An 18,924-nucleotide genomic window follows, 5' to 3' on the forward strand; every position below is an offset into this window, starting at 1 on the left:
TTGAGGGACATCAGCTAGATTAATTTTGATCAGACTTGACAAATTTTATGCAACGTATTAAAACGATGTTTTTTTTATGCAATTTGGAGATTGCCTACACTGATGACATTAATAAGATCATCTCCCAATAGATCATATGGCATAAGGTGAAAGCAAGAATCTGATTGGTTGTCTTATTTCTTAAGATGCTTTCTTGCTGGGTCATTTTGTAGATTTGATCGCCAGGAGATCGAAGTTCGCGCAAATCATCGCTCACTTGATATTCGGCGTGGAAGATTTGTTTTTTTTTTCCTCTAAACTAGACGAGAATGAGATATTATTACTTGACAATCTTTATCCAACGTATTAAAACGATGTTATTTTTGTGCTAAAACATCAGCTGTACCCATGAAAGCAAGAATCTGATTGGTTGTCTAATTTCTTTAGTTGTTTTTATCCTTCATCAATTTGTAGGTTTTGATCGCGAGGACATCGAAATTCGTGCAAATCATCGCTTACTCGACATTTGGCGTTGAAAATTTGTTTTTTTTTTCTCTAAACGAGACGAGAATGAGTTGTTAATCAACAGTAAACAGATAGAAATACAAATAACTATTTAGGAAGTGTGCCAGGTATACAGACCAAATCTTTCTGAGCATTGTTGGGTATTTATATTCAAAAGATAAATTGCCTGAATTAACTTAACTGGACAACTATCAATCGAGGCACACCAAAATTCCTCAAAAGGTGTCTAAAGTATAAACAAGCAACTATTAAAAATGACAGGTGCTTAACTAACGTTGTTTAAAAATTGAGCTAAAACCATACGTTTGCCGTTTGTTAACTTTTTTGTCATCTAGCCATCTGCATTAATAAAGAGGAACGTTGCCTCATAATTTGTTTTATTCCCTCGGTTTTTTTTTCATGCGGTTAAAGAACTGACTTAACTTATTAGATAAACGAATTACTTTTCTAAAAATTATTCTTTTCTTCCTTAAAATTGACCCAGCTTTCCCCTTACCCTGTAGCTCAGTGGTTAGCGACCGACCATTATGTAGAACGTCATTTGTTCGACTCGCGTTCAGAAGGAAAATAATCCTTTGTTTCAAAATCGCGACACGAAGACTACAGTACTACATATTTCTGTATATTTCATTATTTGAGCAAATCCGACACGTTTGATTCGACAAGTCAGTTTGAATTCGTCGCTTCTTATTCGTGGTATTTATATGTAACTCGCCTCTCAAATGACAGATTGTCTTTAGTAGATCATCTTTCTTACTAACAGTGGTCTTCGTGGACTTAAACATTACTGAAATGTTAACAGAGAAACACAAATATTAACTTCGTGCCGGGTTTGTTTGAATGTTTCAGCCTTACAACAACCCAACAGCATATTCACCAGGAAACGACGCTCACAAAAAACTTAATTGGAGTTTATGAAATGATCGGCAAACCCTACCCTTAAAAAGCGTGATATATTTCCGAGAGAAACCATTTTTACCACCTGACTGGGTTATAATAAAGTATCGCTACTCACCTCGTTTCTTGATAACGTGAATAATGCCAACTTGGCTCCAAAACTGCCTTTAACTGGCGACACTAAAATTATCATTCGTTTCCTAAAGTAAAGGTAAGGCCAGAAGAATCAACTCTGATTGGCTATTGCCACGAATTACTCGCGGCATAATCCTAGGGCGGCTTTCCATTGACAGATAAAAACCTGTCGACTAAACATGTGCGATTGTGTGTTTTAAGCAAAGGAAATATAGCGGAGGTCTGCACGCAAGGCTATAATTATTGTCTGTCCGAGTGTCTTTGCTAATTTTTGAGCTGATCAAGACGAAAGTGAAATCATTCGGTGGAAAATCCGCGGTTTGTTAAATTGTTATTAGTTTTCCTGATGTATAAGAAATCTTTACCCCGTCCTTTTTTATTTGTTATTTATTTATCTATTTATTTATTTCTTTATTTATTATTTCTCTGCGTTCCCGAAACGTTTACCCAGTAATTAATTTTTCATATTTTGCCCAGTCAATTCCCACGCATTTCACGCATCTGAAAGGGGAAAGAATATGACATTTTCACTATGGCGTCATTTGACTACAACTGCCAGAATCCTTCAGTTTTTTGTTTTCTCGTGCTAATTAGAGCCATTGTTCTTTGCTGTCCACTGGGACTACAAAATTTGAATTTTAAAAGGAAAACGAAATGAATTCTGGTAGTTGTAGTCAAATGACGCCATCATGAAAATGGCCTATTGAGCGAGTTCAAATCGAGGTAGTCTACATCTGAATTTTAAATTAGTACTAAATTATTCACCTTTTTTCTCTCACCTCTCACCAGCACGAGGAACTTGAAATCAAGACGGACAATGGTAAAACCTTACTCCGTCCTTACAGTTTTCCCTCGACAAAATGTTTCAAAACACTGGTGTTAAACTTACGGTTTATTTCATGGAGCATCGCCCATACTGCGATTACAAACTTCCTTCACGTTAAGCTTGAAGCTGTCTTGAATTGATGGCCGGAAACCGACGGCGTGCCAGACCATTCAACGTGGAAGAATTCAAGATTCTAAAGGTATTTATTCGAGATCGCTTTTCTTATTTTCCTCGCGTAGGGCTTTATTTAAAAGAGTAAGAATTTTATTTTCTGAAACGTGGAGTACGTATATAGTGTTGTGTCTAAGACTGTGGGTTTAGAAACCGACCTTTTGTATCAAGTTCTGAGCATGTCATGGCTATCGGGATAGACGGTATAATTGCTACTTCCACTTCCCGTTGCATTGGAAGCTATGGTGTCCCAGGTTTAAACCCGGCAAGTTTTTCGCACAGCCCTATACATCTATCATCTATAAATTTTGCGACTCAAACTGTATTCATGCTGGTTCTTTGTGCAAAGAGTAGTCTTCTTTGTATCGGGAATTCCTCTCTTCGGAAAAATTTTGTGTACACGCGAGGAAGCTTATAGATTTTCTTGAATTACTATATTACTTTTTAACCATATTTTCATTTAAAAAATAAATAGCAGAGCCTTTTTGATAAAACTCTTTCCACCCCTACCCTCCCACACCTCCCCTCCTCGCTCAATCATATCACAGAATCAAAATGAATAAGAGGAAAAGTGATTTACCAGTAGGAAGGGGGTTGTAGAGTAAACATATACTCATGCGGCTATTGTCTCCTTCCATGCAGATACCACGCACAGAATGGCTCAATCTGGAACTTGATAAGGCTAAACAGAGACGCAACCTCGCGATGAAGGTCTATTAAAAAGGTGAGACATTATAATTACCCTCTCCCTTGCGGAGTGCTCAGAATCAAATTTCTCCATATATATTTCTGTAATCAACTGTTAGAAGTTTTAGCCAGAGTTTATACATGTAATTTTATTCCTGTCAACATTGTGACGCCAGAAAAAAAACTGGAACTTTTTGCCAGTGCTATTTAATACCTAAACGAAATTTTCACCGTGCTTATGAGAGAGAGAGAGACGCCATTAATTATTGAGGGTAACCCTAGCAGGGAATGCCTTGCTATCAATTGCAAGGTCGTTATTTTTTTTTTAGAACATCTACGTTGATAAGAGTAGGTTTATTAATAGACGTTTCCTGTCTTGGATTTTAGTTGCAAGTTTTATTTTCAAGTCAAGGGACAACAACAATATCAGTAAACAGAGCGGACTGGACTGCAGAAAGCGAATGGAGGACTGCAGGAATCAGTTGGAACCGAGGTTTAATTGTTGAAACTTTTAGCTTATTTAATGGATGGTACAATTGTTCAAAGCTCGCATTAGAAGTTCATCCAGGTTATGGCTCTGGCTTCACTTGCCAAAAAAGGTTAGATGAAGTATTTCAATCTGAACAAAAAAATAGCGTTGTACAATTCCCAATTTATGTTTTAGTTGAAGATTAATCACTGATTCCAAAAATGAAATAGAGGAAACTTTGAAAACCGAATTTAGAATTGGAACTTATTCTGGATTAGCACGATCGCGCTTTGAACACTTAGGCCATGGTCTCCATAGTTTAAGTTATAAGAAGGTCTGACTGAGTGAGCTTATACTCAATTTTAGGATATTAGGTAAAATTCAATATATTTCTCAGCCTTAAAATTACCTCTTCACTGCGGGAGAAAACAAAGAGAATTACAACTCCACAGATTTGATTTGAAAGTTGCACTTTAGGATTTCATCCACATCCGCAAAAGTTGGAATCATTAGAATAATTTTCCATCGATTCAGGTAGACTCCTGCTACACTTTAGGATTTTATCCTCGGACTTCATGAACGGAACGTACTGCTCAAACATTTTCACATGAATAGTCGCACTTTAGGATTTCATTCGCAGACTGAAAAGTTAAAACCACCTAATACAAGCATAAAAAACACCACAGAAAAGTATTGCTCAGTAACTTTTATTTGAATAGTCACACTTTAGGATTTCATACACGGACTCTAAAGTAAGAACCACCTTGTACAGCATAATAAACAACACAATAGAAAAGTATTACTCAGTAACTTTCATTTGAATAGTCACACTTTAGGATTTCATCCAAATAATTAAAAAATTACAACCACCTGTACAGCATAACAAACAGTATCACAGGAAAGTACTGCTCAGTAGCTTTTATTTTTTAACATTCGGTCATATGAACTTCCATAGTTCATCCTCAGACTCAAACCTGGAGTAAAAGGGTAACGTAGCATTCAGGCAAAATTCATGCGACAAGTCCTATCATTGAAAGAAAAAAAAAATTCTTAGCTATCAGTTAAAGAGCAAGTTCTGTCCGGCTCCGATTAAAGTTAGAGCCCAATCATACCTTTTTATAAGAAGATATTTCGCGATAGATGTAACGTTATTGATAGTCAACATGATGCCTTTTATTTTCGCTATGGTTCATTCTTGCTCATTGTGCGATGAGCAAGAAGTTTGCGATAGCAGAACTGCCGAGAAAAAAATGATCATTGATGACAGGCAAATTACAGAAAAGAGGAAACCCATAGAGACAGGGGGGTAATGGCAAAGCGAACGACGAAAAAATTATGTCCTCGACAAAATCAAGAAAAAGACTAGACCGAAACGATGACTGATTAACCAGAAACAAGAGCAAACTGGTACGACAGAGTGCGGGAGAAATAACGGATAAACCTCGGAACATGAGAAATAGGACGGAGAAGACATCAGAAAAACGATAGCAAAATAACAGAGAACCGATATTAACAAACTAGAGGAAAACGCAATAAGAAAAACCGACAAATGTGGCAGGAAAGATGACAGTAACATTGAAAAGGACTGAGACTTATATGTCCCAAATAAGATGACAGAAAAAATAGAGCACGTCTAAAAAGAAGTAAGAACAAAACATGAACACAACATGACAGAAACTCTGTTAAAAACCTCGAAGAAACAATACAACATATGACAAAAGGCGAATGTAAACTTCTAGAAACAAAGTTAAAGAAAAAGGAATCTAACATGGCAAAATAACTACCAAAACTACCAAAAATAAGAACACAACATAACAGAAACTCTCAGTTTAAAAACTTTAGAGAAACAACGACAAGACATCACAAGAGGAGAATGTGAACTTCTATAGAAACATCAGAAAAGCGCGATAGGAAAAACAGGAACAAAACTAAAGAAAGTAAGAACCTAACATGCCGCAAAAACAAATACAAAAGTAACGAGAAAGAACAGCGATCAGGATGGAAGAAAAAATAATACCGTGTGGCTAAAAAAGGCACGGATAACGACGGTAGCACTACAGAAAAATGAACAAAAACGTGGCAGTAATATGGGAACAAAACTGTAGAGAAGAACAAAACATGACACTTTGAAAGAACGGGGGGATGGGGTGTAAAACAAGGCAAATGTGACAAACAAACATGGGGGAGGGGGAAGGAATAAAGAAAACAACTTTGTGCAACATTTCAAAGTTGTTAGGGAATAGTAGTATAACTAAATTTTGAGACGCGAGACAAATTTGGAACGAAAGATACGAGCAAAATAGAATAGGAATGAGACTTGAATGTCATAAAAACAGAGAACGATGAAAAAAAAAAAAAAAACCGAGAAGCGGGACATAAACGACAGGAATAACGCCGATAAAGACCGACTGGGTTAATGACCAGGCTAAGATTCGTGACGGACAACATGGCTAACTGCAAGCAAGTCAAAGATCAGGACAGAACGATTCTGAGAAATAAATGATAAAAACCTGAAAATCCCGACAACTTTTACAGAAGAAAGTTACAAGCGTTTGTAAAAGAATCAGGATACCCATAAATTTTCAATGTCTTGGACGTGTCTGGAAGTGGAGGGCCAACATTGCAGTGGAAAGTTTATTTTTTGTAAGAGAGTGTATTGTCTAGGAAAGCTTCTGATTGTGGTAGGTGTATGGACCATTTTGCTACTGGTTATAGCAAAACTACTGAAAACGTAACAGATACATAAACAACACAGACAGGGAGCAAAAAGTGACAGTGAAACAGAACAGAACAACTATTACCATAGCAACGGTAGCGCATAGCCTCTCATTTTAAACATTATCGATTATCTCGAAATCTAGTCAGGCACTTTACGTGAAGTCGTGCATGAGGTAAAATTTACATAAATATATGCTTCTGCTTCTCAAGTCTTCCATTGTAAATTTTACCTTTTGCACGACTTCACATTATGATAAAATATTCAAAGCACGTTAATAGCTGTGAAATAGACCGGGGCAATTAAAATGAAACTCTTGTTCGAAGAAAGCGAATGACGACTGCAACTTGCCCAGGATTCAATCTTCTTATCTCACACCGGTTTCGGTTCTTGAGCCTAAAACGTACCCGAATGTCGAAAAGAATTCTTATTCTAACCGCTTGTAATTTAACAGAAAAATCTGTAGAGGCATTTTAAAGATGTCTCAATTTATGCAAAGTAGGAACTTTTTCATTCATTTGCGCTTTATTTTAACTGTTTTCAAACATAAATATCTTAAAATCGGAGACACCCATGAAGCTCAATATACATTTGAATGGTTTTGTTATGAGGAAAGACCTTTTAACAGAAAAGACAAAGTAACAATTTTTATTTTGCCAGAGATATTGGTGAAAAATGCGGCAATAAACAAAATCACCCCGTAAAAATTGACTCATTATTTACTTGAAAACGCTCTAACAGACTTGTTTCTAATTTCGCCTACAAGTTGTCTAGATTGAGTAGTTTAAGGTGGCCGAACACGGTTTGCACGCGCTCTACAGATTCTGTTTCTGATGCTATTGAGCGCACGCTAGGGTTGTGGTAAGCAAATACTATCGATCCCTCGGTTTTATACTAAATGGATCACAAAGGTGAGTTTTGCTCTTAAAATAACTCAGTTTTTCATCTGTAAATCCTTCTTCATTTATCACCGAACAAAGAAAGTGAGTTCGCGAAGTGCTAAGCCTTTTTGCAGGCTTTTCTTCTTTGCTGAGAAAACTAATTTAAAGCCACGCATGCGCATTTGACCAAAAAATTGTGACTGGTTATTTTAATGGAAAAAACCCTTTTTCTAAGGAACCGCTCGTTAGAATTTTGTAAAATTTGACACAACAGTAGTTCCTTAAAAGTGTAATTCACCTACAAACAAAAAACAAAATCTAACAGAGGGTATCTCCAAAAAACATTAAAGTGCAAAAACAACATTTACAGGAGATCTCTCTGTTAAAATTACATGAAAGCAGCGTCACTATGTCAGTATTTTGTGAGTTTTTCTGGATACAAAAAATGAAAAAAATCTAACGAGTGCATTTTCTAAAAATTAAGGAAAATCGTTATTTTTGGACGGTTAATAGCTTGCTGTGTTGCCATGGCAACGCCACCTTGCTCAACAAGAAGTATCAAAATTTATTCCTTCTTAGTTAATCTTGCACCATGCTAATTTCGAGTACTCAGAACTACGTAGTTTTCAAATAATGTTTACCAACACCTGTATACTGGAAAACTGTGTTCCGCCACCTTAAATCCCTGAAGTTTTGTCATAAAGTGTCTGACTAGATTCGAGATAATTCACAATGTTTAAAATGAGAGGCTATGTGCTACCGTTGCTAAGGTAATAGCTGTTGCTTGGAAACCGATGAGAAAATTAACTCTTATCATAGGTTGAAATGATGATGCCGTATACAGGAGATCGAAGTTTATCATGTATGCGAGATTGTATTTTCAAAACTTCCCCCCTTAGTCCAGAAAAACCGCTGCGAGCCTCCTTAATGATCCGTTCTTCATTTCCTTGATTATATGTGCGTTACTTGGAATGAGGATGCTTTTTCGAGAAAAGACTGTGTCCATAAGAAACCTATATCATTCACCTCGTGGTCTTGTCTCTTGGGTTTAAAGCTTTGATCCGACTTCACCAATAAAAAAAGGGAACTTAAGCAACGACGAAGGCAATGGCAACGCCACAAAACAATGGATCTAATAGGCGAGGAAAATCACTTTGTGCGCGCGTAGTACATTCGACACACTTCTTTGCCGTCTAATGCAAAACTGAGCAATGTGAAATAAGCAAATTCAAGATTCTGCGTAGAACGTGAGGACATGACGGTTAATTTTTCATTATTTTATTTCATTTGTACACTGTTCCTACTAATTCAGTTCTTTGAGAGAGTTGAAATTATCAAGAATTAGTACCGTAAATTTCCATTGATGTTTCTCGTTGCCCGTTGCCGTCGTGGTTGCAAGATCCTTAATAATAGTTTAAGTAAGGGGTTCGGTTAATTTAAAGCAAATTAGCATTTATCCAGGATTGAATTTAATCAAATAAGCAAGGTTTTATTTCTGACGGATTTTTTAAAATATTTTACGGTTAAGTAGTTTTTGGTGACAAATCAACATTAGCGAAAGTTCATGACAGATTTTTTTTTTTAATAGATTTTTAGCGACTAGATTTTGAATTGACTTTAATTCCTGGATAAGCTAAACCTTGCTTTGTTGACTGAGCTCTTAAGGTGGCTGGTACCGGCTTGTATCACTTACCAGCACTTATACTTTAAGGGTTCAATACTACTACTCTTCATCAGTTGATGAAACAATAATGGTATCAAACAAATGCCCAATCTTTGGCGAATAAGTTATAGTCATTTTCTTGACAAGATAGATTAACATAGCAACGCTGTGTCGTTTCAAAAACACCCTTAATTTTAGCTTTAAGTGGTTATATCTCAAAAGCAAGCACGATGATCCCGGTTCCTACTATCGAACTGTGATCAGCATGTTCAGATACAAAGGTTTGCAGTTTAAAAATAAAATACTGGAAGGGGTTAAGAGCCATCTTAACTTTTCGAAAAGTTAAGGTGGCTCTTTACTCTTTCCTAAAATATTTATTTTTTTAAAACGTTGTATCTGAACATGCTGATCATAGTTCTGCAATAACAAAATTGAGGTCGTTTTACTCGTTTTTGAGTTATAACCACTTAAATCTAAAATTATGGGTATTTCAAACAGTTTCCGCATCTATGATAACTTATGATGTCAAAAAAATTACTATGACTTATTTAGCAATAATTAAGCATTTGTTTGATACCTTTATTATTGTATCAACTTATATTGCTAGTATTGATTTGTCAAAGTATAAGTACTGAAAGGTGTTGGAAACCGGTGTCCATCCACCTTACAATTTTTTATCCTAGCCCCAAGAAAGCGCGTTTTCAAGATTTTTTCAAATTGAAATATGGAATACTTTTTGGTGTAAAAATCGTAAGAAAGAGAAGTCTAATTGTGCTAATTAAAATGAAAAAAAAAATATTCAGCTGTTTTGCTCAAGAAATGTAAGCAGTTGCTAGAAACAGCAAAGAGGCGAGTCAAAAATATACTAAGTCTTTTGGCGGGAAAAATTTTCGCCTACATATGGGTTATTGAATAGAAAAAAATGAAAAACGCGCTTTTAAAGGGGGCCTAATAACTAGTCATTTTGTAGGCTCTTTTTTAGACATTTTTGCGTTTGCTCAGAAAAAGAGCGCTGTGCTTTTGATGGGGGTGTTCTAGTATTGAGTCAAAAAAAAAACTAAGTCTTATGGCGGGGAAAATTCGTGCAGGTTTTACACGGTTTTGCCCGTGATAGCAAAGTTGTATTTTGGCTTTTTGCTGGACCCGTGTTAAAAGCCCAGAATTTTTTTTCTTTCTCGGCAACCTCTCCTACACATGACTACACAAAATGACTAGTTACCAGGCCCCTTTAAAAGCGCGATTTTTTTCATTTGTTGTTATTGTAATGAATACAAGACAAATCAAGTTGAACAATAAAATCATTATGTTTTCAATTGTTTTATTGACTAATTGATATTAATTACAAGTTATTTTAACTAATTAACTATATAAGTAATTGCTACTTAAACCATTTCATATACAAAGTAATCAAAAATGTAAACCAGACGATAAAAAGTAAATAAACTACTTTTTTGACAAAAAATATTGTGAAACGATTTACTAAGTAAAACTAAGTTTTTTTGGCTTTGAAATGTTTCCGAAAAACGGCGTAAATTGGTTATTTTCTAAATGCTAAGTTTTTGTTAACAAAAAGTGTTCGAAATTTCTTAGAGTCGAATTACAGTTAAGGCAAGTTTGCAATTTTTCAGCTATTTCGAAGTAGATTGAAAACATGGCGTGAAATACAGTATTTGTATAGAAAATGAACGGTCACAAAAATTTCTGAGTTTGCCAAATGCCTGCTGTCGACTTCCAATACAAACACTGCATTTCACGAAATGCTTCAGCCAGTTTCGAAACGACGGAAAGATTACTAACATGTCTATGACTAGAAAAAAAGTTAAAGAACCAAAACCTTAGCGAAATTGAAAAAATATGAGTGCACGATACAATACTCTCTCTTCTTTTTGTATTTACATTATGTGTCTGGATTAGCTGCCAAAAAAATATAATTGTTTTCAAGAACGTGGGTAATTTCATTTATTCAAGCATTTGTATGAATTTCAAGATTACAACTTTTGGTGTTTAATTGATAATTATTTAGTTTTAAATTCACTGAAAGATAAATCAGGCTCGCCCCAGTTGTTCAAAGAGCGGATAAATTTATCCAGGGGATCCGTCGCTGTCCAGAAGATAAAAGGTATTGGTTGGAATACATTTTATCAGCTGGAGAGGATTTATCCATTGGATAAAGATGCCCGTTCTTTTCACAACCGGGTCTTCTGCCGTTAAATTTTGGATCGTGCACTCATAAAAGAATCGCGAATGTTTCGTTGAAATTACGATCACTTGAAACAAGAAGTTCCATCATAAAAGAAATGTCATATATTCTAGAATTCAAAGACTAGTTTACTTCAAATTGTAATAAAAGCTAACGTTTCTGATCAGCAAAATTTTATTTAAAACTGTTTTGGGTGGACATCTGATGAAATCGTATATTCGGTTTGAATCGGATTGTTGGAATTTGTTATCGTCCCTTGGTGTTTTTGTTTAGATTGTAGAATTCAAAGACTTGCAATTGTTCAGTTCCAATTGTCGTAAAAAGTAATGTTTCTAATCAGCAAAACGAGATTTTTTTAAAGACTGTTTTTGGTTGACATTTGTTGAAATCTTATATTTTGTTTGAATGCTTACCGACCCTTAGAGTTTTTTCTTAAATTTGTGATTATTCGAGCAACTCTTATAATGGAACTTTCTCTTTAGTACAAGAGCTCGCGAAACTACTACATTTTCTACCTGAAATGTGCTTACTAATTTCAGCAATGTTCAGTCTTTCTCTTGTCCTGCTTTCTTGCATATTCTTTCAAGCTTGCGGAGTTGATTTGTTCTTCATTTTGTGTTTTTGTCCAACTTGAGATTGACAGCTAAAAGAAAAGGAACTTGACATTAATTTCATGTAACACCACAAACAGCATCTATAATAAGCCTTATGAAAGGTTTCAGAAAAGTATGAAATATGCGTACCTTGCCGGTAACTATTTCCGGAACGGTAAAATTTAATTGAGTACTTTATTGCAATTTCCTTGATCCAGTTAAGCCACTTTATAGTGCCACATAAATTATAGGTGGTTTTCACCTCACACATCGTCACGCAAGTGAAAAAATAAAATCCTCAACCATTCAATAGATAAAGTCAAGAAATTCATATGTTGTAGAAGAGTGATACATAAACAACGTGTGAAAGCCACAGGGCTGTGCGATATCTCCTAATCGAGTTATTCGAGAAAATGTACCACGGAAAATTAGAGAGTTTAGTATGGGACGCCATGTTGGTGCCCCGTCTGATGGGCACCAACACGGCGGCCGGAAACCAGCAAAAACATCTGGAGTTTACCTTGGCTATTTCAAAGCCTTTCGTCTCCCTACTGAACTTTCACACATTGACATTAACGCTTCTATTACATGTTAGCTGATCAGACCTAAAAAAAACACGAGGTGAATCGATGTTTTCATGTACGTGACATGTTTAGAGCAGCTGATCCTTCTGTCACGCACTGCGCAAAAATCTAAAATTCAAACCGCTCTATTTTCAAAACACAGAATGCTATCCTGCTGAAAACAAGCAAGCCGATGGAAATTTATATTTTCTTATATGTGATGAAGATAAAAACCCAAAATTGTGTTTAGTTGTGAATTTCAGTTTTTTATGACGTCATGTGAAAACCAAGAATAGTCGCCTTTGCGAAAAAGTACGGTTTTCTAATCAACGGTTACAAATTTACAGATATTTGAAATTTCCTTGTTTTGCACGCTGTGAATAACAAGCACACTGAACTAATCAAGACCGTTTGCATAGAATAGCTCATAGATTTTACAGTTTCATTTAAAACTGCTCGAGAAACCTATACAATTGACTTGAAACACGAAATATTTTGCTGAAGGTTTATTATAAAAATTACTCTGCGATGAATTTTTGGCGCGAGTGTTGTTTTTCCACTTGTAAACTTATTTGTCGTTTTTTTTTTTACATAATATGCACGTGTGCACGACCTATGCTGTTATTGGTTACGAAATAAAGGCGACAAGACCTCATTAATAATCAATAGCCTCACAACCTATTTCTAGCGAATTTTGAGCTTTCTTTTTCAAGCAATGTCAAGGTGGCCTTCCTTCCTTAACCAATTAACTTCAAAAACACTGAGTATTCTTTAGTGTGAAATGAAATGGAACCGAGATATTTCGCTGAAAGTTTGTTGTTAAATTACCCTGCGTTACATTTTTGCCGCGAGTGCTGTTTTTCAACTTGTTAACTTATTTGTCCTTTTTACATAATTTGCACGTACGCACAACCTATGTTGTCATTGGTTACGAGAAAAGGCGACACGACCTCATTAATAAAACATGAGGGTTAATTACAACCTATTTCTGGCTAATTTTAAGCAATGTCAAGGTGGCCTTCCTTCCTTTTACAATTAACTTAAAACACTGAGTATTCTTCAGTGTGAAATAAAACGAAACCGAGATATTTCGCTGAAAGTTTGTTGTAAAAATAATCCTTCGATGAATTTTTACCGCGAGTATTGTTTTTCACTTGTAAATTTGTTTGTCTTTTTCGCATACTTTGCACGCGTGCACGACCTATGTTGTGATTGGTTACGATACAAAGGCCTCACGACCATTGATAAAACATGAACATCGCAACCTATTTCTAGCGAATTTTGAACATTCTTCTTCTAACAATGTCATGGTGGCCTTGTGGTAAAGCTTACGCCTTGAACAGATGTACGACGGCCTTATCTCTGCCGTCGTTAAATTTAAGTAACTTCCGAGGGCCCCGATGCAGTCCGTCGATTTTCCTTTTTTTTTTTTTATTTTTGAGCAAATTTCTCAGCTAATGTTCATGTTTTCTGTACAATGTTTTAATCAAGACATTTCTTTCTTTTTTTCTTTTTTTAAATAGGCAAAAACAACAAAAAGTGAAAGCTACGAAGAAAACAACGTGAAAGGTACTAAGAATTAAATTGTCTTGAACTTAAACTCATACTTACAAGCACGGGAAATAAGTTTTAAAAATCAATATTGGTGCTACCTAAAGAAAAACTATGCGAAAAAAATTGAAAATTTTTTTTCGCAAGTTCTACTTGTTTTCTATTTTGTTTTCTTCATCATTTTTCGTTATATTTCATGCGATTTAAACAAGTATTGATTAATTATAATTATGACTCTTAACTGCTTTCAAAGAAAGAATCAAGGCAAAGTTGTTCAAAGCCCGATTGAGTTAATCGTAGGTTTACCTTGAACTTTGATTCGAGTTTAATTGCCAATCGATGAAGACTCTTCAAAACTATTTTTGTTCCTCAGTTTTGACTCAAACTTTTCTTGACCACCAACTTAAACCTATCTAGACCGGGAGGGGGAGTCTGCCCGCGGCAACATTGAAACTAAATGATTTTCTTAATATTTGAGCTCTGAAACTTCTGGACTTTGTCAGAAATTTATCTCGAAAACATTTGATGTTGTCAGTTGATTGACTTTGATGTTACCATGGCAGGCAGTTTTTTTTAGTGATAGAAAACCCCTTTTTAAAACGAAGAAAAATCACTTTCATTTTCATAATTTTTGGTTTCATGGTTTTATTGGTTTTATTGGTTTTATTGGTTTCGATCACTCTTCAAAATCCAGAAATCCAAGATGGCGGATCCAAGTTGACGCCATCTGACATAATCATGACATAATAACCACGTTATATGACGCCAGCACTTCGCATTACGGACCTCAAAGGAAACATTTGTGGCCATGCTGTCCTAGAAGTGTCAATGTCATAGCTTTTGTACTTGCCAAGTGATGGAGGGAGGGTGGAACCCCCCCCCCCCCCCAAAAAAAAAAAAAAAACGGAAAAGCAAGTGTCAAAATCTTAATTCTTAAACGTCGTTTGTTTTTTTCCAATCATCCATGACAAAAAAAAAATAATGTGGCGTGATGCAAAAAATAGTCAACACCAACTTGTGGGAAGTTAATATAATCTAGATACACTTGGAAACGGTGAAATAATGTTCTGAAATATATAGTGTTGCTAATGCATGAGTATAATTTGAGGTATTGTGGTTTATTTCTATGCTAATTGTAGCGACATAATAGGATTCCTTCAAACATAGTATCACGTGATTTCGTTTCCATGGTATTTTTTTTGTTTGGAAATCAAACAAAAGTAAAAAAAAATGTGACTTAATGAAAGCTTTCATTTCGTCCGAATTATCATTTCGAAAAATCGAGCTCCAAGACTACTCAAGTGCAGCAGGAACTGAACACATACAATTCTTTTAGTTAATGGTTGCATTTTGAATGTGTTTCTTTCGTTAGTCTTACAATCTTCCTAATTTTTCTGGAAAAAATTCTTTCACCTTAGAATCTTTTGGCACTCAACTGCATAAATTCAACTCCTTACTGGATATCACAGAATGGCGCACGAATAGCGGTGAATCAAAAGATAGTCTGGAATTCTTTGAGACTATCTTAGCGCTAAAGGCGAATGATTTATTTTAAAAAGATTTTTTAATAAGATTTTCATCATAGGAAAATATTCAGAACGACACTTCACACTGAGCTTCTCAGCTGGCTGCGATTTCCAAACACTTTGCAATTTGCATAAATCGAAATATTTCAAAATGGGAAGCCAAGAGTTGACAATTATAATTAGTTTCGACTTTCGAGAATTTTAATTTCAGGCTTATGAGGCATTTCTTGTTCAGATCACAAGATGTGAAACTAGGTGAAGGTTCAGCCGTTGTGTCGCAGTATAAAGGAAATCGAAGTTTGCCTTCTATGCGAAATTTTAATTTCCAAACGATCCACTCCTCAGGACAGAAAAATTGTTCCGGCCTCCTTAAGTCCTTGTATGATTATTATATTCTGTTTCACAAACAAAAGTTACAATCTCAGGCTCAAAATCTCAATTTGCTAAAGGATTTTGTATCAATTATCGTACAACGGACCTACCGACTATTCAGAAAGCTTAGCAAATAATCCTCTTGATTATTTTTCTAAGCCAAATTTGATAGGTGGAGAAATCCATGCGAACTTATCAGGCGTTGCTAAGAAAAAATAATTTGAAATTTGTGAAGTGTGCATTAGTCTTCAAACGTGATCTCTTCATGCTAAGACTGAGAAATTTTAACTAACGATACTGGTCTGTTATAATTTTTTTGTCCAAATAGAAAAATTAGGCTATCAACTCCAAAGACAAGATCTAAACAAACTTTGCTCCATTTACAGCCAAGACTAGGTTAACGATATGATCAATTTGACACCGGCAGAGGGCAGATTTTGGTTTCGACATTTTCACTATGGTTATTATTTTGCTTCAAGTTTCAAATAAAAAGAAAACAGAAGCAGACGGAAACTGGCTCCAAATTGTTCATTAAATATCTTAAAATAAATAGCTTGATTTACAGTCTTGGATAAGACGTCAAATGTCTCTTCAAATTTAAAACTGTAGAAAAAATAATGGATGACATGATTCGGATCATTGAATAAGTAAGGGTTATTGGCCTGGAACGTCGCCCGAGGGCACGCCACGAGGGGAATATATCACATATCCCCGAGGGACAGGTCAATAACATGCTTATTTTTTCGGTTGGTGAGGATTCCTAATAGAAACAAGGACCTTAAATAGTTAAATGCTTATTTTATACCAGGTGGAAGTCTAATACATAACATTTTTTAATGGAAGTAATGGGCAGTGAGATTTCTTCCGTAGAGATGTTTTTCTCAACTGTTTTCTGAACTTTGGATTATTCACACAACAATTTGTATAAACAGTTGCTTTTGTCTGCTGGTATGCGTGGTAAACATGTTTGTGACTCTTGCATAATCACTGCATTCAGTACACTACACGTGGTTGAGCAGCTGCTGTTAAATTTTGGAAATAGTGTGTAGTCGGCTATCGTTCCGTGTGGAAACAACGATGAGCGATTGTTAAGATTAAGTCTTTCTAACCGAAAACTTCTTACACTGTCTTTGCTGAACGGATTAGTGGTCGTATTCCTGCAAATGTGAAGAAAGCTACCAGTGGGACAGTACGAGTGTGGAATGAGTGGTCCCTTCCAACTAGTAGTCGACAAGAAGATGAGTTTGAGTTTGTTGTTGCGCCCGTTATTGAATTACTAGTAGTAGTAGTAGTAGTAGGAGGAGGAGTAAAAGTTACGTTGTTCATTTTTTCTTTAATAATAAACGATTAAGAACTCGTTGAAATGTTTGAGATTACTAAATAAGGGGAATAAGTCTAGCGGTATATGGCGAGGGGGGGGGGGGGATATATATTCCCCCCCCCCTCGTCATAATCCTCCCGTCCTTTGTTATCGGCTATTGTTTTCAGCCCCGCCCTCCCCTTTTACAACCAAAGCCGCACCCAGCTTTTCAGACAGTTAGTAACTGACAGGGGCTATTGAATATATTCAACCGAAAGGAACAAAGGAAACCGAGCCAACTGAAAAATAAGAAAAATTACCAATCCCCGATATCCGTTGTTTCACTTTTTACTGAAAACAATGAATTTGCTATAGTCGAGTCTACTGAGCTTTTTTATTTTCGTTCAAATAATTAAGAGATTAAGTCAGCCATTATTTTTGAAGAAATTTATTATCCAATATAACATTTTAAAATTCTTACCTTTAAAGCGTTTCCGTTCTTGTTTGTGAATTCCAGTTTCTCTTGCATTCCATCCTTTTGTTTCCCGTTTTCAGTAATTAACTGAATGACTCCTAAAAACAAAAATCAACTTAATGATTTGCAGCAAATGCTATATTATTGATGAAATAAACGGGCCAAAATATTAATCTTAACCAAGCTTTAAACGGTGTTATTATATGGCTGGCTCCGCGAGCGGGCAAGATGAGTCAAATCCTGCGCTGTGATTGGCTACCCGAGCGGGCAAGATGGAGCTATCTTGCCCGCTCGGGATTACCCGTTGCCCGTTCGCTTGGCATTGAAAGTTTAATCCCAACAACAATGCAATCTTTTCTTCGATTTTCTCGTTGTTTTGGGGGAAAACGCTCACTGAAAAGTTCGGTAAACTCTCAACATTTTCCTAAACGAAAGGAAAGAGAATGGAATCGTCCTGGTGTAGTGAAAATTTTGTTTCAGCTCCAATGAATGTGAGTTGAACCTGCGTGTAGTATTTTAGATAGAGTTGATTTTGTAAAACTTATTGTCACAAATCGAGTGCCAAATTGATAAATTCTCTAGGTTTGCAATGACTGTATTTAAATCATAGCGTAGTGGAAGTTGAGTTAAGTGTTTAGAGCAGTTCTGAAAAGTATTTTTCTCAAGTTCGCCAAAGAAGCTCACGTTTTTAATTTAGCCGCGTCTTGCTTGTCTGGCTTGTTGTAAACAACAAAATCTTATCAAAGTTTCGCCCAGTTTTCTGATTTGCCCGCTCTTTTTTTCGGCTTATGTTTGCATATAATCTCAAAATCTATTGTTTCATTCAAAAATTAATGATTGGAAGCCGAAAACTGTGTAAAAATGTTTATTATTTACGCCACCGTGCGATCTGCTGAAAATAGCGAGTTTGCCGGATTCTATTCAAATCTTCCCGCTCTTGCGAAAATCTAAATTTTTCGTTATCAATAATTGTATACTCCCTTTAAGCCATTATAAAGTTAGAGCCCTAAGATAATTTAGGATTCCTTGTTTTCCACGATTACATGCTAATCCAAAAATGCACTGAAAATAAATCTTGCACCGGCCGGCTATGAAGAATTTCTTTCCGAGTAGAGGAGTTTCATGTCCTGTTTTGTTTTGTTGTTGTAGTTTTAACTTGAAGGTAAAGCCATATAATAAATCCTTTATTGACCAAGGTTGTTCGGTCAAGATGGCTGGATATTGGCCTCGTTCTCTTTTTGCGTTTTTATGGACCTCGACTTCGTCTCGGTCCATAAAAACGCAAAAAAAGAACTTGGCCAATATCCAGCCATCTTGACCTCACGCTTGGTCAATAACGCATATATATTGGGATTAAGATCACCAGAACTTCAACCGGAAGTGGAAATGCAATAT

General features: G+C 35.8%; 2 protein-coding genes across 2 annotated transcripts in view; one reads left to right on the plus strand and one right to left on the minus strand.

The window, feature by feature from the left end:
* The window catches only part of LOC146466363 (uncharacterized), a 29,160-nt gene extending 27,587 nt beyond the window's left edge, over window positions 1–1,573 (minus strand). Inside the window, exon 1 of the mRNA XM_085127461.1 lies at window positions 1,520–1,573. The gene's annotated coding sequence lies outside the window, so the exon portion shown is untranslated. The remainder of the gene's footprint in view (window positions 1–1,519) is intronic.
* The window catches only part of LOC146466354 (uncharacterized), a 233,511-nt gene that overhangs the window by 189,634 nt on the left and 24,953 nt on the right, over window positions 1–18,924 (plus strand). The window contains exons 2-4 of the mRNA XM_085127466.1: window positions 2,326–2,561; window positions 3,176–3,244; window positions 3,608–3,713. Coding sequence (XP_084983592.1) covers window positions 2,502–2,561; window positions 3,176–3,244; window positions 3,608–3,713 — 235 coding nt within the window. The 5' untranslated portion in view covers window positions 2,326–2,501. The remainder of the gene's footprint in view (window positions 1–2,325; window positions 2,562–3,175; window positions 3,245–3,607; window positions 3,714–18,924) is intronic.

Source organism: Pavona decussata, unplaced genomic scaffold (genome assembly GCF_977016875.1).
Source record: "Pavona decussata unplaced genomic scaffold, jaPavDecu1.1 SCAFFOLD_145, whole genome shotgun sequence".
Lineage (NCBI taxonomy): Eukaryota > Metazoa > Cnidaria > Anthozoa > Scleractinia > Agariciidae > Pavona > Pavona decussata.